Genomic DNA, 27,781 nt, shown 5'->3' with positions numbered 1-27,781 from the left:
TAAAACTTGATTTAAAATGATAAAATTCTTCATAAGTACGCTTAAATATATATTATGTAATATAAATATCCAATATAATATCTAGAAATACAATAATAATTTGTCTGTGTGTGTGTGTGTGTGTATTGTGTAATCATTTCAAAATGAAATAATTATACCAATAATATGTAAATTTATACAGATAATTTGAAGCTGTGAAAACAAGCCCATACATTTAGCGGGCAAATACATAGCTAGCGACATTTAGGCTGGCTATGCAAGGCTATAAACTATTGGAAGCACAAATGAAACTGTCTTTGTAGTTGCCATGTGAACAGGCAAAGGATCAGTCTGACAATTGTCTTCCATACCAACCACAGAACATGGATCCAGTTCAAATTCTATGAAGCAGAGAGTACAATGACATCATTTTCATCCCTGACTATATCTTCAATACTCCGTTTGTTGGTATTTCTTTTCTTTGCAGCTGTCGTGTGCACTGTAGCAGACCCCTCCCAGCTACCCCCCCCCCCATCCACCCCACCCCCTCTCTTTGCTCTCAGAGGAGTTGAGGATGACTCAGTAAGACTCACTGACATCCTGTCATTTTTGCATGCCAGGAGTCCCAGCGTTTGTTCATCCTACATCAAATAATCATTCCACGATGATTATTATGACTTCGGCTGTGTCCCAGGAGTTTATTTATTCATTGTAATTCGAGTTATTTATAAGTGATCCACCACATAGCTCTGGTATGGATAACCCAGCAGTCTCTCCACTTCGGCCTTGGGCACCACCCAACACCTTCCGAGGTGGCGTTTCCTCACCGTGTCCTTGAGAGTCTTGTCTTGCAAGGTGACGGGCATGTAGGTTGACCCCAACTTTAGCGTCCCCCTGGCCAGAATCCCCTCTTTGCTGTGTCGGTGGACACCAGCTGCCCCCAAAGGATCCCTCGCAGGAGTGACACTCATGTCGGCATGCTGGAACTGTCCTGTACACACAAGGAAAGTACAAGCGGTCGGATGAGAATCAATTTGGAGCTGAAATCCATACCGTTTTTGCTCCCGCGTGGGGAAGGGGGGGGTTTGCGTATGAGCTTCAGGCAATATTACTTATGAACCAGTATGTGTCCTATACTACCACCTCCAAACAATGCAGTTGTGCAAGTTATATTGGTCTTATACTAGTGTATACTAGTGTATGCCACCGTACACATTGGTTAAAATTATGTTTTATTAATTAAAGCAGCACTATGTAACCTTTTAAATGAATAAAATGTAATGTTGTGCAATCTGTATGGAAGAGTATGTCAACTGTGGTTGTATTTAGTCTCCCTGCTCTTCCATTGAGACTTTTAGATCAGTGTCAAAGGTCATGTCTCACCTAGACACAGGATCTGACATTAAATGTATCCCCTGAGCAAGCAGGCAGGCTTTATTAGCACAATGGTAAGAATATCAGCAGGAAACCGGGTTCAAATCCAGGGTAGAAGAGGAAAGTTACATAGAGCAGCTTTGAACTATACGGTAAGTTCCAGGTTGCAGGTTTAATAAGAGATAACAGAGAAAAGAGGGCAGGAAAATAAACACAACACAACACAACACAACACAACACAACACAACACAACACAACACAACACAACACAACACAACACAACACAACACAACACAACACAACACAACACAACACAACACAACACAACACAACACAACACAACACAACACATACCAAGAAGGCCTCGAGTCGAGGCCGAGAGCCCCTGTCCATCTGTGATGTAGAATCCCAGGTGGGCCATTTGCAGATAACTGGGGTGCTTGTACTGGTGGAACAGAACCAGGAAACGCACGTCCTTAGCCAGCTCTATGCGACAGCTCCGGTGGTTGTCCACGGCGACCCTCACACCCTGGCGCGTCATGGAGCCCTGCTGATTGATGGGCAAGGTGTCCCGCCCCTCCCCCTCCACCACCGCCGCGTCCAACGTGAGGGTGATCACGACGTGCCCAGACGTGCCCATGGAGGAGGAGATGGTGATTTTGTCGAAGTAGGTTCGAGAGCGTTCTTCCACGCCGTGCTTGGAGGGGGCGCCCATGAGGTGACCGTCCACAGTGATTCCTTAATTGCCAGCAGAAAGAGAAATGTGTTTTAAAAACGATGTATGTGACGAGGCAGATATCAGCATGTGAAAGTGGATTTAATACGGTTTACAGCTTTCCGATGTCCATTTTACTGGAAACTGAATTGGTGTTAGGGTCCACTTACGTAACGTAATGTGTAGCTGTCCCAGCAATGGGTATTTTGTAATATTCTATTCTATTGCTTACCTTTCTGAAAATGTATAATATGTGAACATTATATGTATGTTTATTTGGGTACATATGGTAAATGCATGGTGAGATAGTGCCATCTACTGTGCTCTGTATTTGTGGTCTGTTTGTCTGGTTCATGGGCAGGTTGAATTAGGCTCACCTGCTCTAATCACCTCATTTCAATCACCTGTTGGGTTTTGGGCATGTTTGGGCAGAACAAACAGAGCAGAGGTGAAGAGAGGAGCTCTTTCATGTCAGACAGTCAGAGTCTCCACAAAAGATAAGAAAGAAAATAATATAAAAAAGAACAAGAACTTAACTGAACTCCTAAAAGTCTGTGCAGAAGGCGCATACGGTATGTTCCCAGTTGTTTTGTTTGTGTCTGTAAAAGTTATATTGCCATTGTATCGTTTAATTGTTTGTGTACATTTCATTGTGTTGTTTATATAATACGGACATCATGATTGACTGACAACAAGGACATTCATATTTCATTGTGTTTAAAAGAATATTGTTAGATCTTTGTTGCAGTTTTTCACGTTGTCGCTTGGGATAAATAAAAAGCCCTCTCGATATCAGTTGGGACGTTGTCTTATTTCTGCACCAGATGAAGATGGTTTAGGAGCAGTTACATAATGGATAAATTAGGGTTTTTTAATGTGTATGTTTATGCATAATTTATAGTTCTTCACATGATGGTGTCGCTTGCCAAAAATAACTGACTTTTAAGTGAAAGCGTGATCAGTGAGCAACACTGTTGTGTGCCGAAGCATAACTTCAATGTCTAGCAGGAGAGGATGCTGCTCTGTGGAACATGGCTCTGTGGAACATGCGGCTCACCTCTCTCTGGGTCCTCTAACAGTCTCAGAACATCATTGGCCCTGCCGTCTATCGTGAAACACAGGTTCTGATGGAGCTTTGGCAGCTGAACCACAAAATGAGGATCTCCGTCAACTACAAAAGACAACATTAAACATGAAAGTAACATCATCATCATCTCCCACTGAGCATTCTTTAATAGTCCAATATAGACGTATATAAGGGTCGTCTAAAAATGGGTTAAAATAGTCTAAAAAGTTGTTTTAGCGGTCTAGGCTTAGATTAGACGTTGAAAAAACGTTGTTTCAACATCTATAGACGGTCTATATATAGACGTTTAAAAAACTGCGACGTCAAGGCTAAGCTTAGACCGCTAAACTACTTTAATTTTTAGACCAATTATAACCCATTTGGACAGACTACTATTGCTCAGTGGGTTTACGAATGACCATGCATGTGTGGTTACAGTAATAGAAGACTGTACGCCTACCTGAAGAAGAGAAGACTCTGACAGAGCTCAGTCTCGCCGGGGGGTCTAAAAGGACAAGACATTCAACTAAAGGACAGTCCTCCTCCAGCCCAAGCACTGGAATCAATGACAGGTCTAGGTTTGCAAGCAAGCTGTATATTATTAAGATAATTAGTGATATCTTAGAGTGATAAATACTATTGCTGTAAACACCACCCATTACCTACCAAATGATTCTGCATCAGCGGTATCATCCCCTGAAAAAAATAATAATAATACATTGAATCATATCAGAATCTTTTGAAATTTCACTGAATTTACTCTTGCAGAGGAGGATTTTAAACTTACAGGAATGATAGTTGAGATCGTAGTCATAATCATAAGTTGCGTCATAGTCTGATGAATAGAAGGAAGAAATTCAAATGTTGTGAGGAAATAACACTCCGTGTACCACGGTACATTCAGTACCATGCTAGGGAAAATTAGTCCAGATTTATATCAGCATTGCAACTACAGTTTGTGAAATATTAACACTCACCTTTCACAAGGTCAATATCTATGATAAATCGATATAGGAGAGAAAATAAGATTTACAGTTCAAACTCAATTGCAACTGATTATAATGGACCAGTCATTTAAAATGTAATAAACATGTCAAAGCAGTGGAGTAAAGAATATATAATCACCTTTTCTCTGGATCTGAATGGAGGTGGAGACATCTAGTGGAGAAATGCAGAACATGCATTAGGCATCATCAAAATCATCATCGTACATCATCATACATCATCTCATACTGGCCAATCAGAATGCCTGTCGCCACAAATGTATTTGGCGGACATTTGACCTAATTTCTCCTTTCATTGTCGATATTATATCGTCAAATATGAGACGTGTGGGGACAAGATGACGTGAATTGTCCCTTCATTGTCAATGACATTTAATGTTTGTGTGTTGCGGACATTTTACGTCATATTTTGCGGACATTTGACCTAATTTCTCCTTTCATTGTCGATGGCAATGAGATATAATTATATATTTTTTGTCTGGTTGGTCGGCAGACCACAGCCACGTCACTATGACTCCGAGACATAACCATAAACAAACCTTAAGATGAGATTTACAAAAATACAAGCATAGACATTTCGCCTATTACATCTAAGGAAAGTTTTCAGATGCGATTTAAAAGATGACACTGACTTAGCCATAAACCTTCCGGCAGGGCATTCCAGAGAAGAAAAGAGAATGATGACTGCACTGTCTCATTATTCAACACGGCACTTCTAAGAGCATAATTATAAGTTTGACTCATTGACCAATAACGCAAAGTAGAGCTTGGACAACCTACCCAGAAGCCCCGCTGCCTCCCATAGTTTTGGTCCTTCGGTTGCACCAGGCATTGGTGCAAATGTTGGTAATATCTGTACGGTAATATCTATATCCAAGTCTGAATCTGAACGGTTGTCTTGCGAGGCTGGAGCTGGGACAGGACTGGGGGACGCCAGGGACGTCAGTAACACCTGAGGCATGGCGGTGACGTCTGGTGGGGGAGCGTCTGTGGCAGACATGGAGCTGTTCTCTGTCTCTGATGAGGGCAGGGTCACTCTGACGGGCGGGAGGACTGTCCTCGCCGTGCTGGGCTGCAGCGTGGCGAGTTTCCCGGGCGGGGGCGCGGGATCGGTTCTGATGAGTGGTGTTGTTGTAGTGGACGCACCGAGTGTAGTGGAGGTTCTTGTCGCGGCGGGAGGGTTTGTTTTGATTAGATGAGGCTCTGGGGTGGAGGATTTGTTGGGTGCTGGTGGAGGGGCGGTTTTGAGGGAGTTCAGCACAGAGGAGGAGATTCTCCTACGAGGAGCAGCAGAGGCTGTTTTGGGTGAATTAGGGGAGGGAGTGGGGAGCTTCCCAGAGAGAGGCGCTGGAGCTGTTTTGCCTGAAGTTGGGCTAGAAGTTGTAGTGGTTTTCCTGATGGACGGTGATGCCACTGTTCTCCCTGATGGAGGCGATGTGGAGGAGGTCTTTTTAGGTTGAGGGGTGTATGTGGGGCGTCCATGAGGTGGCTGAGGTTTTGGAGGCTTAGTGGCTGCAGGATCAGATTTAGTTTTAGCAGGCTTGTGATTAGAAGGTGAGCTCGCCTTCTTCGAGGCTGCAGCTGTTTTGGTGGTAGCTGCGACCGTGCTGGTCGTAGTAGTGGTTGTGCCAGATGAGGTGGTGGGTTTCATAGTGGTAGTGGTTGGAGACGGAGTCGCCTCATCCGTATCGGGCTTTACTACCACTAAAGACGTGACCGGCGTGACAAAGTTATATTTGAGCGAGAGGTTGGTGGCTTTGTCTGCCAGTAGCCTCTGCGCTGCAGGGTCATTGCTCTTCAGTTTAGCCAGCAGCAGTTCTTTGATGGTGAAATAAGCCCAGAGTCGGTGCACAAAGCTGGAGACTCCCTCGATTCCCTCAACACAGCCTACCGATTCTGCAGTCCCATTCCCCTTCTCCTTGGGGATCAACACATTATTATCCACCGTCATGCTCTGCTTTGAATCGACAGCGCTCAGCGACACCTTCAGATCCTTGATCCCCGGCTTAACCCTCCCGGTCACCACCAGCTCAGAGCCCTGGAAGTAGTTTGGGAAAAGGGAATGTGTGACATCGAACGCCTGGTCGTCCAGGTAGGACAGTTGCACGTCAGACAGCAAGGGGCTGGCCACTTCGTCATAGAAGTCCTTCAGCTGCAATGCGGCGTCTGCGTCCTCGTAGACCATTCTGGCCACGCCGCGGTTGTCCAGGGCCAGGCGTTTCAGGAGTGCAAAGTCTGCGTCGTCCCCAAACGCCAGGCCAAACAGAGACGTATCGCCCAGAGCATTCTTGGCATTACTGAGGATGGTGTCGCCCGCTGTCACACCGATGGTTGCTTCTCCGTCGGTTAGGAAGATCACCAGAGGGACACGGCGTGCCCCAGAAGACGAGGACTGGCCAGGGCCGGCAGAGAGAATGGGGTTGACAAGCTGGGCAGCCGAAAGCAGAGCTGCATTGATGTTGGTCCCTGAAGCAGGATAGGATCAGCAACATGATGATGGAGAAAAAACATGAATGAATATCAAATAAATTGGATTGAGCAAAACAAAAGTATATATTTGTAAAAGCTTTTATAATAGATGTTGTGATTTCGTGAATAATTCCACATTCCAACTCACATCCTTCAGCGATTATTCTCTTCACAAAGTCTTTGGCTTCTAGCACATTCCGGCGAGTTGCCCGAACGGTGCGTCCCTTCCTCCAGGTGTGAACCTTGTCCGAGAAGGTAATGATGTTGAAGTGGTCTCCCTCTCGAAGATCTCCTAGAATGGTGCCCATGGCCTGCTTGGTCTGTGAAATCACCAACAGAACGTGTTGTTATTTCATATTGCATGTCGACTATTTGACGTCTTCAGATATGTTTTCATTCCGTTTTTCCTACTGCACCTGTTTTATCTTGGCACCAATCATAGAGCCACTGATATCAATCACAAAGATGACATCTTTGGGGACCACAGGAAGCCCTCGTGGTGCAAAATAATGCACAAAGTAGCCATCATACACCTGGGATATAGAGGCACAAAAAACACATAACCAAGGTATCGCAGGGAACTCCTTTCTGACTGCATGTGTTCTTTGCTAATTTGTGTCAGTCTGTATTGTTGTGGCCCGGCTCCCAGACCACAACAAATAAAGGCAAACATCGAGAGATAAAATGCAAAAATGAATGTTTATTAAAAATATAATAAATTGAGTAGAACATAAAAGACAAAAATATGGCTAAACTGGGCCACAAAAGCAATGCATGGCCACACCAGAACATTGCTTGTGTGGCCCAGATGAAAGAGGAAGGTGTCTCTTTTATTGTAATTGGAGGTCCTGGCCAGCTGCCACTCCACTCCAACCAGGACCCAGCACACTGAAAGACAAGATTAAGGCACACGCACGCACGCACACACACACACACACGCACACACACACACACACCCTGACAGAGGCCATAGCCGTCACAGTATGAGTGTGCTGATGAGGCTAAAATGAACAGGTGCTCACCTGGACATCGCCCATGAGGTCTGTGAGTTGCACGTCATACTGGATGATGAAGTCTGCGTTGAGGCCCTTCGTGGAGACACTGTTCTGCTGCTGCAGCGTGGGGCTGTAGCGGACGCGGCCACAGCCGTTACTCTGCTGGATCTGTGTGGATGCAGGCGGGTCGCCATCCCCTGCCAGGAGGAGAGCATGTCAACAGACTGAGCATGTCATTCATTCCCATGTGGTAGAGCTGCTAACATATTAATTATTTTCTAGAAAATAGGTTGAGGTTATAGAGCTGAGAAACCCAAGAGTCGTTATTGAAATGATAACTCTCCAAAGAAATGCCAATGCCATACAATGAAGGAATCTAACACAGCTCTAAATGCAACGCATTAGAGCTATGGACCAGCTATGAAGTGATCGCTGGGAAGTATGGATATGGGTCTTACACTATTTGGTTTGGAACAGACCCATCTTGTCTCTTTCAGTCATAGTGACATTGTCCTGCATCAGATATTTTGTCCAAATCAGGTTCTCCAAAAGCCTCTTCTGTTAGCCTCAGTCTGCCTCTCAATCATTTACCTTGGACAGTGTTGGAGAGCAGTCGACTCGTTTTGAGTGGCAGGACTTTGATGAAGCTGATGCCCGTCCTCTCTGATATACTGACGTCCAGAGTGAGGTTCTGGACCGGCTGACCGGGCCTCAAACCCAAACTGAGCTCGTAGCGTCCAAGCCGCCGTGGCAACAGCTCCTCATAAGTCAGGGAGAAGGACATTCGCTCCCCTGAGGGCACGCTCACTGCTACACGGAACTTCTCAATCTCCCTCTCTCTGTAACACAAGGAGTACAATAAAGAGTAGCTTGATTTTGTTGACAATGTATGCATAATATTACAGTGTCCGAAAAAAATTACTTGCTGCATGTCCAGGAAATCATCAGCCCTTAACCCTGTAACACCCAGCGTTGCATATTTTAATGAATGAATGAATGAATTCATTAATATATTTTTTTATGATCTTTTTTCACCTAAACGTCATCATTGATGTTCATTGCAATGCCATTGGTCATGATATTAGCATATAAATACCCCTCACAGAGGCTGAAATTCACACAAATAAAAAATCTCTGGACTCGGCCATTGGTCATGATATTTGCATATAAATACCCCCCACAGAGGCTGAAATTCACACAAATTAAAAAATCTCTGGACCGGAAATTTAAATTATTAATTTATTATTATAATTGTAATAATTATTATAAATGTGCATACAATAATAATACATAATACATAATTTCCTCTGATAAGTCCTAGTAGTAAAAAGTAGTAGTAAGGTTGAAATCTCTTTTTTGCAAGTAGAAATTTATCCGGGTTTTACAGGGTTAAAAAGATTTTCCAAAGTGCTATATACAGTAGCTACAGGTTCAAAATACCAACTTGGTAGCAACGAGGCCGGCTGTTTTTCCTTGCTTCTTTGCAGCATCGTAGATTTTCCTGGCGGCGGCTCTTTCCTTCACCTGGGCAACATACACCTTGCCATTGGAGGTGCTGATAGGACAGAGGATGGAGAAATAACACATGACTCTCTTCTATGTGAGCCACAGCATCATTCGTTGCTGTCGGGAGGAAACTAAATTTTTGAGGTTTTTCCTTTTTCCTTGGCATAAACCAGTGCTATTGAAAACCCTTTACGTCTGTGTGTTGTTTCGAAAATATCGAACCAATGGAAAGTAGTAAAAAGTGCTCTGGACAAAACCTCTTAACTCCATTGGACCCTCAAAATGTCTGCTAAAGCAACTAACTCCACCACCTCTCCCCCTCTCATGGAAGTAATTGACAATATATAAAGTTACAACACCAACTTTGATGAGGCTGTATTGCTTTGTTTTAAAACATATACGGTTTTCTTAATTTCCTGAAAAACGTATATTTTTCATTTCCTGAAGTTTTGGAGTTATGAGGTTTCCTCCCGACAGCAGAGATATAGAATCTAATGCCACCGGGAAATTTAGCATGATTTATTTTATTTAGCTCCTTAACATTTGCACCCGCGGGCTCCTGTATGAGAAACCAAACATGTACCCCGCAGCCCCACCCACCCCCCAGCTAGGGAGGTATTATGCAAGTCGCTGGGCTATATACTGTAAGTAGTAGCTTGTTTCAACTATGCACAAACATATATATTGTGTTTGTAGTTTGCATTGAAAACATGAAACATGGGGGTGGGGTTGTTTAGCAGAGGTGAGTGGAAAGAAAATAAGATTAATGAATACGGATCAAGCAAGCACTTTGTACCTATGAGGCCGTATACACAGGCAGCTACACCCAACAAAATCCCAACAGAAACCTCAGCTTGAGGGCGTAATCCAAGTCACACCGCCCAGTTCTCTGATTCCTACTGCCGTTGCTCTTGTCACGTGACGAGGTGCTAAAATAAGGTCAAGTTCTTTGAACAAATATATCCAAATAGAAAAACAACAAGGGCCAACCAAAATAAACCCGCAGCCTTGAAGCAGGTCTTGTTTCAGACACAGCCGAATGGCATGGGAGAGCCCAGTGGAAAATGGAGTTACTTGTATTTATATGTGGCTGAGAAGGTAAGGGAATGGCTTTACTTGAGTGACCTACACACATGGAACACAGTGCTCTCAGTCTGAGACACAGAAGTGCCACAGAACCAAAGAAACACATTTGCCACAGCTATTTTCCTTTGGATAGTCCATGATGTGCACTGCATTTGGCAATAACTTCTGAGTATATGTGTAAAAATGGGCATGTATGTGCTAGTGAGTGTGTGTGTGTGTGTGTGCGTGCGTGCGTGCGTGCGTGCGTGCGTGCGTGTGTGCGTGTGTGTGTGTGTGTGTGTGTGTGTGTGTGCGCGTGCGTGCGCGTGCGTGCGTGCGAGAGAGAGAGAGAGAGAGAGTTAGAGAGAGAGAGAGCGAGAGAGAGAGAGTTAGAGAGAGAGAGAGAGAGAGAGAGAGAGACTGAGAGAGAGAGAGAGAGATAGAGAATGAATAAGGGAGCAATTAGTGATTATGTATAGTCTACACACACGTCAGTGTAAGGTTGTAAAAACTACATGTTTTTCCAGATTGGTGTTTTTGCAACATGCAAATCTGCAAATGTGTATGTGAAATGTTCGGTACGTTATGCACACATGTGTGCGTGGGACCTACAGTATGTCTGCATTGGCATGGTGCCTTGGTCAACAGTGCAGAGCAGAAACGGGGATAAGACTTGGCATATTCCTGTCATTTTCTCTATTAACTTTTTAACTTGTATTTACAAAGCCTGGTATTCATCTGCCCTGAGGCTCTACCCCCCCTCACCTGCTTCCGCTCTCTTTCTGTTGGGCCTGCAATGGTGGCTTATTTTGTTTTCTTTATATTTAGCAGTTTTAAAGGACAGTGGTTTCCAGCCCTCTTGTTAATCCAATGATGTGCCTCCTCTCAACCGGAATTTGGGTTCCTAACATAACCCCTCTGAAGTCTTATTTCTGGATTTTGTCCATCACCGACTACTATGGGCTGCATTTATTTAATGGCTCATCCCATGTGTATTAGGGCTCTATTATATCTGCAGCATGCCAAAAGTCAATTTCATGCCACGATTATGCAACATGATCATCAGGTATTATTATAATATAAGGAGGAAGAACTTTTTCCAAAAAGTGTACAGTATTTGTTAAAATCATGCTTTTATATGGACACGCCCACCAGTTCATTAAGTATGCCTGGTTTGCCTGGTGGGTGGTGATGGGTGGTGATCCACCTGAACTGAAGCTAAACCCACATCTGTAGTTGTATGCTAAAGGGGGAGGGGTTAGGGAAGGGGCTGATAGTGTGATGTCACTATATTACTGTTTATTTCATTGGCCCGTTTGACTGTCAAGGGTTCATAGCCTCCAGGAAGAAACCCTAAATACAAAGTTAATTGCACCATTGCACATACAAATAACTCCACGGTGTCTAATGAAGTACTGTCACCTCATAGACACATGAAAGGATTGTGGCACTCCATCTTTAACGTTTGACTTTGAGACTCACATGGTAAAGTTGGAGATGAATGCGGAGGAGGGCAGGTCCACCTCGAAGGCAGACTCCTTGGTGAGAGGGAGCTGGTTCCACACGGAGCTCTGAACCGTGGTCTGGGCGTAGCGCGACACCACTGAACACTTCACATGGTAGTCTGTCACCTTCAACTGAAATGCAACATAGAAACATATACTTCTAATATCTCTCTCTCTAATATATATATTAATATACAGTATATGATGAGAGTCATGTTAAAGTAGAAATGCAGGGGCTCCTTTGCACATAACATAATCCTGCATTCAATCAACAACTTGTATACACTTGTGTTCACAGCATATTCAGTCATCCAAAGATATTTTGGTGAGGGTGACAATTTAAAACACGTTAATGTTGTTTTCACAATCGCTGCTGGCTATTGAAAGTTAGTACACACTGGCAGAATTAAAGAGATTATAGTTTACAGGGGAAGTGTATATGGGGGGAAAAAAAGCTAATACAAATCTGCCAATTAATCCATTCATCGACTATATGAGGGGACAGCCCCAATACGTGAATGTTTTATTTTGTGACTACCGCATTTTGTGACATCGCAAATTATAAGACAGGACCCTCATGGGTCAATCTGTACAGTTTCAGAGTATTTTTGTGTGTAGGGAATGGGATGTAGCAGGATGGAAAGTCACATAATTGTAACCCCGTTCATATGTATTTTTTATCATTGCCATCGGTGGATCAAGCATGGTCCTGGCTTTGGTTTGACAAGTTCAAACAAAACACAAAGCCGTTCTCATGCATGGTATCTCTCGCCTCCTCTTGTTTACTTTAAGCAGTACTACTGGCGCCTGCTGAGACCAACCATGGTCAGCTCTAGCCACATCAGGACCAGGAGACAGAGCAGAAGGAGAGGGGCACAGCAGCCCTCCAGTTCACTGGCATCTAGGAAAGTTGTGGTTCACTCTATATAGCAAACAGATGTGTTCATATAATTTCAGTTTACCACCGCTTCTGCACGCTTGAGGCATATAGAAGTGATGTCTAATGATGGTACTAATGAAGTCACTGTTTAGAGCTGTTCTGTTCTATATCAACATATGTACTTGTATGTTAGCTCTGTATTCCACGCTACTATAGACTCTAAAAGAGCATGAGACAACTTATTAAGCATGTTGTTTCAATCCAGATTTTGGAAAAAATGCACAGTGACGTTACATGACACCAAAAAGAGTCATTTGTACAAATTGAAGAAAGAAATAATGAAGATCACATTGTCACCACTGCTATTCTTGTCAATTTGGGGTCTTACATTGTTTCACTACTTTGAATTTGGCAATGGACATTCGTAAGAATGTCATAAGGTTTTTGTTACGGAAAGCAAACTGCTGAAAGCATTTGCTAATCTTACACAATAAGCTTTATATTTTTCAATTGTGTGTGTGTGTGTGGGGGGGGGGGGGGGGGGGGGTGCCCTTACCACTGGCTTTGCTGGTTTGCTTTGACGTCTCGCTCTCTGGAAGAGAAACAAATAAAATAATTTCACAACTGCATATAGGAGTTTTTGAGTGAGTTCAGTTGTAGCTTAGTTTTGAGTTGTAGGCCTATTATGTTTTATGTGTGGAAGATGGGCATGATGAACTTATTAATTGAACAAAACAAATCTGAGAATTTCTGTCATTTAATCCATTTTATATATGGGCTACTAGTACATCAAAGTTAACTTACCCTATGCTATATTTTGTTTACACACAAAAAAAGCCTCCTTTTTAAAGTAATCTCCACAATCTGTGTGTGAAGGTTGGGTCGAGATTTTGTGTCAAAATAGTCTGAATCAAAGCCATTCATGAATGTCAGGGAACTGGAACTGGAAATAAATGCTTTCACTGTATGAAGGGGCACTGAGGGGGCATGGTTTGGTCTCAAATGTTAATTTTGCACACAAATCATTGCTGTGTCAATACATTACCACATATCCTGGAGATTGTAGGGAATTTAACATAAACAAATTGTTTTAAGGCTGCACGGAATAACTAAACTGTTTCTATGAAAATTAAACATAAATGAATACAACGAAAATCAATCGTATCGAGCATAATAGTTTTTTGTGCAATGTATGACCCTGTGGCCTGTTTAATGTAGTTTATAAATTAATATGCGTTTCATCTATTTTTACGATAGCCTACTATGCCTATGGGTTGTGTATAAAAACGCAAGCACGCACGCACACACAAACAAACACAAACGTGCCTGTAAATGTATAGCCTAATCACACGTGTGCCATTCAATAAGAATAGACTAATAATCCTTACCTGTAAAAGAACGTTATTTGCTCCAACACGTGCTTCATATTCGACTGACAATCCCTCTTGTAGAAAAGTGAAGATAAATAACATGCAATGGATTTTAAAAGTCATTCTGTCCACACAATACAGCTTTCATGCGCTCCAAAATGATGACTTGCGGAGTCCCCCCAATGGTCCGTTTCTTCACGTTGTTCGCAGGAGTGTGAAGCAATGCGTGCGCAAGACGGTACCGTGCAAACCTCACATTTTACACATGTTATTTTTGCAAGGGGCAGTCTTTCTTTCCCCACCCTCGGCTTAATTTAAACGTCTGGAAACCGCTGTAATAATAATACGATAATGGCAATTCTCTGAAAAGCGTTCCCAACACATCTGAAAAGTGCAGGAAAGTATGAATCAGCCAGCAGATTGTGAGGCACCCGATCTGCCTCCTGCAGTCAGTGGTGATGTTCAAATACCCCTCCTGTGTGAATACTAGTGGAAATGTCGACTTCCATCGGTGAACATGGGAAATGACGAAATTAACCACTGCCTGGTTGAATGTCAACAAATTGTAAGAAAAAACATTGAAACAACCTCTCCCTCACATACACACACGCACGCACACACACACACACACACACACACACACGCACGCACACGCGCACACGCACACACACACACACACACACAGACGCGCGCGCGCGCACACACACACACACACACACACACACTCACACACACACACACACACACACACACACACACACACACACACACACACACACACACACACACACACACACACACACACACACACACACACACACACACACACACACACACACACACACACCTGGTGTTTTACAGCTTTATTCTGCAAATATTTTCCCCAAATGTAGGCTACCCATGGCTGGAGACGGATAGAAAACGTTTTCTATCATGTGTATCCATTAAGAAGTCATCTTTTTAAGTCTATTTTCCCCCCAAGGTGGTTCTGTCCATGGTGCTGATTCGTCCTGCAATTGCTATGTCTACTATCTGTATATGGACTGTCTAGAACACAATTGCATGGTTCCCATTTTCACTTCGTCTAAGTCGTCTTAATAGACTACGATGATTAATAATTTAAAATAGCCTTCCTACTAAACTCTGTGTGACCTTTTCAGTTACTGCAGATACCGGCAGATCATTGACATCATGTCTGTATAGGAACTATATGGTTGGTTCAACACATTCCTTCACATCCTTCACATCCTTAAACACCCTATACTGCCATTCTGTTTTTAAACACTATATATCCAACAATAACATTAAAGAGGATTGTGTTTCTATGAGTTGATTTAAAATAGTATAACATCCAACTTCAGACTCCAAAGCGTCTTCATATGTGGCCAGGGACGGTCTGCAGTGCGTCCTCTGGTTTCCTGCTGGTATCCACATTCTGCAAGCGTGCATAAACATGAACATATTTCTTTTTTAGAAACAGAAAGGGTGGCTAATTTGTGTTTGTGTGTGCTTTTACTGTCATACTCTCCTTTCACAGTTACTATCATGTTATTGAATGCATAGTGCATACAAATATATGTAACCACCCAGATTTGAACCAACGACACCTGCATTGGAAGCCAAACATCTACTCCTCAGCCAAAGAGAAATACCCCTGAACAAGATCATTTTAGACAATAGGCTTCTGAGCTAAATAAAGACAGGTCCAACATATTCATATGCAGTATACTGTATATACTTAAGCCACACTATGCCATAAGCTCTTATATTTGCAAACCGTAGTATTTATCATGAGAGTTTACATGCTTGTGAGAACTTACCACGGGTCTCTCTCTATGTGTGCAGACTGCTTCAATGTTAAGGTAAAATGACTCAATTTTACAACCTGTAAAAAAAAACAAAAAAAACAAAAAAAAAACAAAGACAAAATAAAACAAAACAAAACAAGACAAGACAAGACAAGACAAGACAAGACAAGACAATTGCTTATAGTCAATACAGTAAAATTGTCAGTGTTAATTACTTCATTTGTGATTCAGAGAGTGTACAAATGTTACCAAATGGTTTTAATCTGTTACATTAGTACACTTATTTTACGTTATATGAACAATATACTTACCATAGGCAACTGGTGTCAATTTGAGCACTGTATGAAGGGGACATCTTTGATATGGCAACTCATCTGCAAAGTATTGCATTGAAACAAACCACATTAGGACAAAACCATGTTGTTAATGTTTTGTCAAGAGATACAGTACGTTAGTCTACACTCTACAGGAACTATGTTGTATGTTCTTTACCTGCAGGTTTATCTAAATAGTAGGCCAGCAAGCAACGCAGTATTGCTTGGTGGCAGATCAGCAGAACGTTTTCCTGCCGTTCTAACTCCATGATGACTGGCTCCAGACGATGCACGAGGTCCTCATAGGACTGGCACACAGAAAGACACACACAAGGAATTGAGTAAAATATACTGTATTTTCTTAGAGAGACTGTCAATGAGAAAAACACAGTCATTATTCTTTAATAGTATTCACTATTCACGATTTAAATTGACAGTATATCCTTAAGTTACAAAAAAACTCTGCTCAGAGAGGTCCTACCTCACCCTTGGGGTAGCGATATCGATATTTGTCCTGATCTCTCATTGCAAACTCCTCTGGGAACTTCTCCTGAATTTCCTCATAGGTTAGCTCCTCACACACACCCTTATATAGAAAAGTAAAGGAAACAATCAATATAGGAGTGTAGTCTTGTAGAACACTTTCAGCACCCCGTCCAGTTTGTTTGTGTCTGTCTTGCTAGTTTGTCAGCAGCCTCATGGGAAAACAGCTGCATGAAAATGTGGGGACGTTGGCAAATGTCCCTAGATTACCTGATTAAATTTGGAGGTAATTGGGTTGAGGTCCAAGGCTCATATAAAACGCCCACATTTCTTTTCAGCCATAATTTAATAAAAAATCACACCCATGGTGCAGTGAGTGGTGAGTGGTGCAACTCCGTGTGGGGGTCCCGGGGGGGGGGGGGGTCCCCGGAAGTTCCAGACCCACAGGAACGTGCTATGATCCTATCTGTTTTAGGGTTCAGTGGTTTCCATTATAATGTGTAAATTTGTTTTGGCTGAAAATAGTCAATCACAGAACAAATATAACTTAAACCCTTTGCCTGCTAGCATTTATTGAAAAAATAGGATCTAATTCCAGCATTTCTTTTTATTTTGAAAAGCCGCCATTTCCTGTCAGTAGTAGTAGACCTAAACTTCTACACAGAGCATGGGTTGTTGATGTAGAGGGTTCAGAAATAGCCTCTATTATAGTTTTGCACTAAAACATACCCCCCCCATTTTTAAAGATTCATTAGAACTATTCTAACATTATTGACACTTTTCTATGAGATGCCACATCTTATTAGACTTCCTAGTCAATAGATGGCGCTCCTGCGCTACTGTGAATCATAGAGGAACTGCCTATAGTCTCGGTCCCACGCATGCGCAGTTAGTAATAATTTTAAACCGCTGCTGACCGAGCAAAGCGACACTAAAGTTCGTGTCCTGTTCCTCGTTTTTCACAGGTATAAGAATCATATCTAAACATTCCTAATGATGTTGAAACTACTGTGAACTGCCAGTGACATGTTTAGTAACGTTTTGAGTGTACTTGAAGTGAGTTTGGACCAGTAGTTTTATTGTTTTGATTGAGTTGAATAATGGCTGCTGCCAGGTATTTGTACACTGTGTTACCACAGACAGCACACGTGGTGCGCGTGCACGTGCGTGCGTGTCTGATTGATTGATTGATTGATTGATTGAAATATTTATTAACAGTTTGTAGAATTACAGTACATTTCAAGCACAAACTCAATACAAAGACTGTTAACTGTGAGTGGACGACCCAATTAAGCATTACACTTGTTTACAATTACACAACAGGGTCTACATTGTTCAATTCATCAAAACATTTAGAGACATACAAATAGACATTTCTATGTAGTTAAAGAACAGAACAGGAATTCATCATAATATAGGAAGCAAAAAGGGAAAAGATACATATACAGTGAGGGGAAAGGGGGGGGGGGGGGGGGCGGTGGGGGGATTCAGATTTTACAGAGGCCAGTTTCGAATTGCAGCCATCCGTAGGTGCCCTTTGAGAGCGGTTTTGAAGGAGTCAAGGGATTCACATGTCTTAATGACTGTTGGTAGGGCGTTCCACATTTTGGTGGCATAGGAGCAAAAATAATTTAGTCCCTTGTTTGTGCCGAATCTGGGTTGTACATGGTTTGTTGCACTCCCTCTGGTGTTGTGGGTGTGGACTTCGTTTACATTAAGGAAGTATTTAGACAGGTACATGGGTATCTTAGTGGTGTATCGAATCTTGTGGACCAGACCCATTGCAAGATGCTGTACTCTGTCGTCGACCCTAAGCCATCCCAGCCTGTCAAAGTGGGCAGGGGTGAGGTGGGTTCGGGGGGTGAGGCCAAGTAGGAGCCTGACCAGTTTGTTTTGGGAGGTCTGGAGCCTTGTTTTAAGGGCCTTTGAGGTGCTGTGGTACCAAGAGGTGGATGCATAGTCAAAGAAACCTTGTACGAGGGCTCCTGTTAAGGTCTTCAAGGTGTTTTTGTTGACCAGTGAGGAGATCCTGTAAAGGAATCTTGTTCTTTGATTGACTTTTTTGATTACGTTTATTACGTTGGTGGTCTGAATGTAAACGTGTTATTTTGAATGTGTATTTGAGCTAATGCCTAATGGTGTAAATGAAGAAGAGTATTACATTTAAGAAATGTATTATTGTTATGATAAATGGAATCTGAGTGTTCTGACTACAGTATTAAGTTTGTATGTTGAGAGTAAGAATACAGATTGGATATTATGTCAAAAGGGTTATTATTGTGCACTTTATTTTTGGTTTCATGAAGGATACAGTTTATTTTTGATTTATTTGGTTTATTGTATTTTGTATGTTTGAAGCTATTGTGAAGTATGTTATGTGTCTGTTGTTATTATTTTGATATTGAATGCACATGAATGTTGACATATTGTGTCAGTAATAAACCGCTGCTGACTGAGCAAAGCAACACTAAAGTTCGTGTCCTGTTCCTCGTTTTTCACAGATCCACAGTGCATTCAAGCCTGTGTATCGCTTGTACCGACCCAGACTCCCCTAGGCCTGAGGCCGGTAACATTGACAATATGAATCCAGACCGGAGTCCTGGGGAGCTCCACAATGTCGGATCTGTGCCGTCAAAGAAACTTTGTTTTGACCAAAAATGCCACCTGGGACAAGGAATAGGAGATACAAGCGATTGAAAGAAATGCATAGAATGGATTATGATGGCGACGGCGATCTAAGATGGACGATCCAGTGTTGTGCTAACAACACAGCTAGCTAACAGGCTAACGTGAGTAGTATTATGGGTCGCTCGATCGAATGCACTATAAAAGTGCAATTGACAAAGATCTTTGGCAATGGCGGTAAGCGTCGGTATCATAATTAGGCTTCAATTGACAAAGATCTTTGGCAATGGCGGTACATAAAAAGACCCATGCAGTATGTTAAATTAGTTTACACAATTATTGGATTTTAAATGTAAATAAAACAGCAAATGCAATAGAGGTTGTAAAGTAATTTAACCTGAAGTTATTCAACATCCAACTGTATAGGGTTGAATACGCAGAATACACTAATGATATCTGTATTATTCCATTATGTTTTACAACAGAACTCACAGCGTCTATCTCATTGAGGGCCTTCCACTGTTCATACTGGACCCCCAGGGGCTCTGCAGTCTGGATGGTTCTCCTCATATGACTGGTCCACACTTTCAGGTCCTTGATCTTCTGGCTTTTGATGAAGGTGGCCAAGGCACTGGCATACTGAAGGTGAGGGGAGTATTAGTTATTTCATCCACAAAGCATACAACATACGTACAGTAGCAAATTACGTACAAATTTACACAAGGTTTCACTGTGATGTGTTTGGACTGCAGGTTTGGACAGTTACAATTTAGGCATTTAGAGGCCTGAATTGCCTCTTATCCAGAGTGACTTTAAATGTTTTTGGCTGCTCTATACCATTAGTAATACCAGTAAGACGCCCTGAGGGCGAGAAGCGACCTCGCCCTTGAGTGCACGCACCTGCCTGGGTTACGGCAGACTGCTGGGCGAGCGCTGGCGCTTTGGCATGGGGGTCAACATATGGAATGAATTCTGTACTGGCCATATAATTATGGAGCGTGTCTTGAGTGTACAGGGTTTTGGTGAGGTCAGATCAACATAAGGAATGTCAGGAGTGGAAGGATGGGTGGGGGTGGATCAACATATATGGAATTCAGAACAGGTTAACTCCATATATGGAGATCTAAGGGTTTGAGGTCAGATGTAGAGTTGCTGGCCGGCTCCATACAGGTATATGCAGATCTAGTGGGGATGATCTAGTCTTCTCCATGTATGGTACGTTATCCAGGGTTAGATGAGGTCAGTGTCGTGATCTTCATATATGGAGATGGCCATACTGTATGTGTTGGTGGCGTGACGTGTCACGAGGCGTGACCATATATGGAGGCGTGATGTCACGAGGCGTGACCATATATGGAGGCGTGATGTCACGAGGCGTGACCATATATGGAGACGTGACTAACAAACGGAGATGCAGGTTTTCATAGTAAATGCGACCTACGCTCGCAATTATATTATACAGTATATTACTTCATGTCTTTTTGCTTATGCTTACCTTTTACTTTATATTATGTTTTTTTGTGGCTTTCGCCTTATTTATTTTTTATATTTTTTTATGGAGGGACAGACAGTAGGCTCTCAGGCTGACAGGAAATGGCGAGAGAGATGGGGGGGGGGGGAAGACATGCAGTAAAGGCCGTCGGGATCGGGAGTCGAACCCGCGGCACACTGCCAGACTGGATTACCAGCCAAGGTGCCTGGACCGCTGAGCCACGGCCCAGGCCTTATGCTTACCTTCTGACCCCTTGGAGAAAGAGCCGTGTCTCCCCCGATGCGGCCTAACAGGTTGAATTCACTCTCTCCATGTCGGCTCAGGTAGATGGAGCGTGGCGCCACGTGGATGTTCATCAGATAGTAAACTATCCTGCTCTGGATGTGGTCCTGGACCTGGTTCACCAGATATCTAGTGCCCACGTTGAAGATCTTGATGTAGGAGTGCTTCCTAGTACAAAATATCATTGGTGAAGAGGAGATGGATATTCATTTAGGAAAAATCGTTTTTTTACTTGATTTTGACCCAACCAAGTACCTGTCTTTCTCATCATCTATAGGGACATAGCATGTCTTGTAGACCTCAATGCGCTGAAGGAAGTCTTGATTTGCCTCATCTTTGTCACGGTCCACATAATCTGGACTCCCAATCTTGACTTGCTAGATGAAAAATACTTAATTTATATAGGCTGCTCTGCGAAGTATAAACCACCTTATTAGCACCCTAAACACCTGTCTCAATTCAGAGTATTGTAAGGCACTTGCTTATCCAAAATTACCCACACTGAGTACACTCACCATGGCAACATCAAATCAATATCACCAAAGCCATACCCACGTAGAAACAATGTGTGCAAAAAAATCACACCCGTTGAGGGGCGCTAATATATTAAAGTCTAACTCATGTTGATATGGTGATGTAAAACAAACGTTGCCAACATTAAATTCTCTTTATTGTTAATGGCATTTAATGTTTGTGTTAGGGACAAGATTATGTAAATTCTCCCTTCATTGTTTGTCTTTTTAAGACAAACATTGAACTAAAAACAAACATTAAACCTGTATATAGGAGCGATCCCTCAAAAAATATATATATACAAATCCCACATATGAATTAGCAGGTTCTCACCCGGATGTTCTCTGCAATGATATCTGGGTCATCACAGATTGACTCCACAAAGAACACCTGTAAGGTAACATTCAAGAGCTCAGTTTAAAGACAGTTTAAAAAAAGTTATATTCTATTCTTCTCTTATAATGAAACACTCATTATTACACAGTATTTGGTGTGCTATCCTGTTTTTTCTTCTCCATAATTTAGATAAGCAAATTATTATTTACCCGTTATTCCCCCCCAATTTAGTCAAATAATCCCCTCCCCCCCCACACACACACACACACACACATTTCTTTTATTTTTTTGTAATATATTTTTGGGGCTTTTTCATGCTTTTATTGATAGGTAGACAGTAGTCTGAGAGGAAATGGGGAGAGAGATGGGGGTGGGGGGGGGGGGCGGGGTGACACACAGCAAAGGATGTCAGGATCGGGACTCGAGTCTCGAACCCACGACACGCTGTCAGGCTAGGATTACCAGTTTAGGTGCCTGGACCGCTAGGCCGGCCCGGGCCACTCCAAACAAATATTTCCGTCTTTTGACTGCTATTGTGCCCTACTGGCTCACCTGCCAGTGAGGAGCCCCCACTGGAAGAATGTAGCACCTCCCATCCCACTTCTCCCGCTCGACACTCCCTGCGGACAGCTGCCATCCCAGCCCGTATAGAAGTACATGCAGTGACAATTATTATCCCACCTGTTTCCATCCTTCCAAACGTGCCAATTGTGTTGGCATAGACGCTCGACAAAGCTGGATGCACCATTGCACCGCGGTGGATCCAAGCCTCTAGACTCCGCGGTGGTGGGGAAGGTATATTTTACCGGTGCACCACCCGAGCCGCCCCCTCCTATTAGAGCTTTTAGACATTGTTGCACACAACACTACATACCTTGTAGCCTCTCTCCCTGGCAAAGCTAAGGATGACAGCTCTTCTCTCTCTTGTTGTGTTGGTTGCATCAAATACCTTGATAAGAGAAGAGTCCACTTTCATTACAAATGCATTCCACTGACTATAAACCAATGATATAAAATGTTCCATTACTAGTACAGTAGGCCTACACACAAATTGTACACAAATTAATATATAGACCACAGTAATGTTGCTCGAGGGTTCATTTGTCCCCTTACTCACTGCTACTTGTCCATGTTCTTTTGTAAAGTAACTAGCCACATCTTTAAGCGCAGCAGATGCACAGGCCCTTGGGAGAGAATTTAAACAAAGTTTAAAAAAATCCACATACAAAATGTTTTACCCTGGGGTTAAAGAAGTATTCGCCTCACCTTTATGAAGCTTAATATTATACATTATAGTTCCCAACATCAACATCAATTTGCAGTATATTATACGTATATATACGAACGTATTTGAAGTTTATTATACGTTATTGTGTGAACTTGGGTCATACTTCTTTATAATGCATTATGCAAGCCCTTCTAGCGTTTGGCATATGCACCTGATTGGAACACCCATTTGGTTTGGACTGTTTAACTATTTCCCTCATCTTTGTTGTCATGCATTATATGAACATTCTTATAAAGCATTATAATCTTCTAATAACACTGTATAATTACAGCTATAAGCACTCAAAAGACCTGGTAAATTTAATTGTAAAACCTTATAATGAAATTACTTATAATGTCAAGAACTAAATGGAAGACTTTGCATTCTATTTTCTGTAGCACCTGCATTCTAATTATAATGTGTTTGTCTCTTACTTGCGGATGATCATGGCTTCCTCATTGTCAGGTCTAAAGAACTCAAAGTTCTGGTAGGTCTGGCAAGCCTCCCTGCGGTACTGACCCACATTAAACACTGTGGTATGGAGAGCAGACAAGATGAAAAACTACGAAATAAATGGTAAATGGTAAACTTGTGATTACGTGATATATATATCAGGAACCAGGCTGAGGATGCAGTTTAAAAACTGACCTTTTGTAGGAACTCCAATCCAGTTGAGGTAGCGGGTGAGTTTTTTGGAGATGTAGGTCTTGCCTCTGGCTGGCAATCCTACCATCACAAGCACTGTGGGTGAGTTGCAGAATTGAGGCCTTGAGGCTAAAAGAGAAAACAACCAAAAATACAAAGTTATAAATAATATCTATAAACACTGTTCAAACTTCAATGTATGCTTATTCTACACTAAGTTTAGACTGAGCATCTGTAAAAAAAAAAAAAAAAAAAATTAATTAAGAAATTAATTTAAAACAATAAGAAAAAATAAACAATGTTATTCCATGTGTGTGCGTGTGCAGTATATATTTGGCTTAAGAGCTCCATCACAGATGGATGATGATAAATGAAACGCACTAACAGCCTTCTGTCAAACCAAAAGCTATGCGTTCGGTGCCAGGAGAGACTTGTTCTGCCAACTGTGCCCAAGCTAATCCTATACAAATTGAGAACTATGTCCCATATCTTCTGTCAACATCTCAGATTACATGCAGTCATCCAGTCATTAAACAGATAAACCGTAAAATAATAATCCAGATAATTGTTAAAAAAATCTGCCCTTTCTAGTTAGTAGCCTGTCTTGACAATATCCATCCAGAACATTAAACATTTTGATCATCAGAGGCTGGTGACAATCCTAGCCAGTTACTGTACATTAGCTGTATGGCTTTTTTTTTTGATTGATTGATTGAAATATTTATTAACAGTTTGCAGAATTACAGTACATTTCAACGGCGGCCGACCCAATTTAGCATTACACTTGTTTACAAGAGGGTTCACCATGTTCAATTCATCAAAACATTTAGAGTCGTACAAAAATAGACACTTCTATATAGCCAAAGAACAGAACAGGGACTCATCATAAAGGAGGCTGTACCTCATGGGTGACCAAATGGCCAATGTGCATCTATGTAGGTCAGGGAAAGAACATGAATGTAGTCTGCAGCATCAGCAGACTGCTCACATGGCTATACTGTATGTCAGAGCAAAGGGCCAATTCCCTCCCTTCCTGGCTTGTCTGGCCTGGCCCTAATCCCATGGTCAATTTAACTGTCTCTCCTAGCCTGACTTCCTGCCTTCCCTGAACAGGATTTTGTTGTAGAGGATGTCAACATCATGTGGAGTTATTATGTGAATGCACTGTAGTTGCACACAGTATATTCATTGACATTTTCTCTAACTATAAGAGCATAATATTGCTGTTGAGTTGTAGAACAATCACACCCGCGTGTGAAGAGAGGGGCGCTCTTATCATCGTACAGCATCATGACGTAACGTGTCGATTTGCTCAGACACGTATGACGTAAATTCTCCATTCATTGTCAATGGGAATTTAATGTTTGAAAAATCTCAGTAAAATCTACACTATAGCTGAATATAGGAGGGGCTAGCACCCCTCAAAAATCACACCCGTGTGAAGCGAGGGGGACCCTTTATTGCGACAGTAGGTCACAGTTTACTATAACGTCACACAGATACATCATGTGACGTCATTTGCCATTAACTTGGCCCGGAGGTTTGTACGGAACCAGATTCGTCATGAAGCCACCCACACAACGTCACATGAGCCTTAAAAACCAGAGGAAACAAAAGGAACAGAGATAGGGGACACATTCTATTCTATTCTATTCTATTCTATTCTATATTCATAGTGAGGCAGCGTTTCCATCTCACTTACATCCTCTCCTCAATTTGCTGGTCATCCATGGCACCCAGATCTTGAGCAGGGGAGACTGTGTGAGTTCATTCTGCTCTGTGAACATGGCAGTGGCGGTGCTATGAGAGTGCTATGATGCCTGGATGCTGAACTCTGTCCCTCTCCGTTTTGTGCAGCAGAGTGTATACTGTACTGTACTGTATGTGAGGGTGGGTGTGGCACTCTGAACTCTAGGTCAGCTGACTGTTGCTAAGGAGAAGACAATTGGTAGGCAGAAGGGGGAGGACCTCCATATTGCTTGGTCTGCCTTTCCATTTGCTTTAAGGTCCAAAGGGATTATGTACCCTCGGGTTATTCCAAATCTCCCAGGTGATGACAGCCAATATGGGGCAGTAGGAATCTACAGATGACTGCCACATGGGGGCAGTCATAAGCTATTCAGAATTTCAGTCATACAGGAGCGTCACCCCTGCATGCCCTGCCCCTTCTCACAACTCACATATACTGTACATCCATGACAGCAGCATGCAACATGAACTAAGGCTGTGTTATCATTTAGAATAATTTGTATCTATATTAATCAATTGTTTTTAACACTGGTGTGTCAATGGCACCAGTCTCACCATGGGATAAATAACATTTTAGAATGGATAAAAATACAAATATTCTAGTTTTTAATTTGAACTGTTTTGCCCTGACTATGACCTATTTTCAATCAATGCTTAAAAACAAATGCTTCAGGTTTCTAAACTAAATCTGTCTGCCTTGATGGCCTGAGTGTCTCATTGATCCATGTTTAGCTCTGGTCCATGTTGATAAAGCAAAGCGACTAATGACCAGTGTTTCTGTTTTAGGCTGAGCTGCACTATTGAGACAGGCATATCCTGTGGGGGGGGGGGGGGGGGGGGGGGGGGTTGCCCTGTTAGGAATTCATGCCCTGCCTCCCAAACAGCTATGGCTCCTGTGGATATAGAGGGCTGCAGTCCCACATATCCACTTGCCCAGCTGTTTTCTCTCTCTCTCTCTCTCTCTCTCTCTCTCTCTCTGCCTGCGCTTGCGGAAGACTCTTTCATAACCAGTGAGCTCTGTATCAGGTTTCATCTTAGTGTGGTAAACACATGGCACATGTGCTGTATGTGGCATTGGTACAGGTAGAGTGGGCATGTAAACATTATGGGCACTTGTTAAATTGCACATGTTTCCAAAATGCCACACCATTAGACCTATAAATTTACCCTTCAGATTCTTGTTTATGCCCCAAATGACAATTTGTAAGCAGTTGTAATGACCATGTCATTACAAAAAAATATATAGGTAAATATAATATATATATATATATATATATATATATATATATATATATATATATATATAGGAAAACTGCTGCCCAGAGTTCTCAGGTGCCCACTCTTTTAGTTACCCTGTGTCAAATTCAGCCCTTTGGCAAACACTGCAAACTGCGTTAGGCCTATGGGAAATACACAAATCAACACTGTAAACTGTTATTTAACTTACGCTTACATCTGTCATCAATCAGTCTAACAGTGACCTCACCTGCACTGTCACACCTGCGACGTCTCACATGCTCAATTTGGGGTAGCTCCATATTCTTCAGTATTCGAACAGGCCAGGCCTGGCCGCGTGTGCAACTACAACGTAGTAAGCTGTGTGGTGACCAGACCAACGCTCTTAAGGAACTAAACCCCTCAGCCGGAGTGTTCCCAGTCCACCCCTCCCTCTCTACACATGGACATATGATAGCAGCAGACTCTGCTTGTCCTTTTAATGTTTGCCAGGGCCTGAGTTCACAACATACACACATGGAGAGGGAGAGGCAGAACCAAGGGAGGTTGATAATATGAGCAAAGGTCATTGAGGTGAAGGGGGGGCTGGAGGGAGCTGAGGTGGTAACCTTTAAACCGGCACTCCACTTATCACGTGCACACTGTAAAATTCGGTGTGCAAATTGAACTCTGAGACCGTACAAATGGAAGCAAATTGTTCACTCTCCGAGCTACAAATGGATGAATGAACACGGTGGTGTGTTCAGGTGTGCAAGATTGAATGAACCGCAATTAAACATTAACAGCCTATGGCGCTGTTGTTAGCTGTGTGGTGCGTTTTAGTGGCTGTAGTCATTTATGGCTTATATTGAGTGCAAACATTTTAACAGTTACATCTGGGTCAGGTCTCATGGGCCCAGGATGTTTTGGTGAGGTTCAAAGCACACTGCAGGCTTTCCAGTGCACACAGCAAGATTAGATATGTATCCTACAGTATATACGGCACACATACATTATCAGCAAGTGATAATAATCCTACATACAATACACTAGCCTCCTAGTGTATCAGTTGTGTGAGAACTTATGAACTTCAATGAACAGTATGCCTGTCTAAGCCATGTGCT

At 42.5% G+C, this 27,781-nt stretch overlaps 2 protein-coding genes across 6 annotated transcripts; both read right to left on the bottom strand.

Moving 5' to 3' along the window:
* Positions 1-539: 539 nt before the first annotated feature.
* itih6 (inter-alpha-trypsin inhibitor heavy chain family member 6) lies at positions 540-14,215 on the bottom strand. 4 transcript variants are annotated; one of them, XM_083770335.1, is made up of 17 exons: positions 13,947-14,215; positions 13,115-13,150; positions 11,656-11,810; positions 9,047-9,157; positions 8,194-8,441; positions 7,630-7,799; positions 7,024-7,140; positions 6,756-6,927; positions 4,919-6,604; positions 4,260-4,292; positions 4,112-4,129; positions 3,922-3,969; positions 3,801-3,830; positions 3,595-3,690; positions 3,126-3,239; positions 1,708-2,091; positions 540-970 (listed from the first exon to the last, which is right to left on the bottom strand). In XM_083770335.1, exons 1-17 carry the CDS (start codon positions 14,049-14,051, stop codon positions 705-707), a joined length of 3,789 nt encoding a protein of 1,262 aa, XP_083626461.1. In that variant the 5' UTR covers positions 14,052-14,215; the 3' UTR covers positions 540-704. The 4 variants fall into 4 exon arrangements, with proteins under 4 accessions (XP_083626461.1, XP_083626463.1, XP_083626462.1 ...); XM_083770337.1 differs by having other exon boundaries at positions 3,595-3,639; XM_083770336.1 differs by lacking the exon at positions 4,112-4,129.
* A 571-nt stretch (positions 14,216-14,786) lies between these two features.
* LOC310862362 (6-phosphofructo-2-kinase/fructose-2,6-bisphosphatase-like) lies at positions 14,787-27,094 on the bottom strand. 2 transcript variants are annotated; one of them, XM_083770233.1, is made up of 14 exons: positions 26,890-27,094; positions 23,697-23,822; positions 23,483-23,579; positions 22,899-22,965; positions 22,656-22,730; positions 21,779-21,835; positions 21,188-21,309; positions 20,893-21,100; positions 19,651-19,797; positions 16,532-16,636; positions 16,229-16,358; positions 16,048-16,110; positions 15,749-15,813; positions 14,787-15,363 (listed from the first exon to the last, which is right to left on the bottom strand). In XM_083770233.1, the coding sequence occupies exons 1-14, from the start codon at positions 26,978-26,980 to the stop codon at positions 15,304-15,306; spliced, it is 1,413 nt and encodes a 470-aa protein (XP_083626359.1). In that variant the 5' UTR covers positions 26,981-27,094; the 3' UTR covers positions 14,787-15,303. The 2 variants fall into 2 exon arrangements, with proteins under 2 accessions (XP_083626359.1, XP_083626360.1); XM_083770234.1 differs by having other exon boundaries at positions 26,929-27,094.
* Between the last annotated feature and the right edge of the window lie 687 nt (positions 27,095-27,781).

Source organism: Protomyctophum parallelum, assembly GCF_964188405.1.
Source record: "Protomyctophum parallelum genome assembly, chromosome: 7".
Lineage (NCBI taxonomy): Eukaryota > Metazoa > Chordata > Actinopteri > Myctophiformes > Myctophidae > Protomyctophum > Protomyctophum parallelum.
This window is presented reverse-complemented; position numbering and strand designations above follow the sequence as displayed.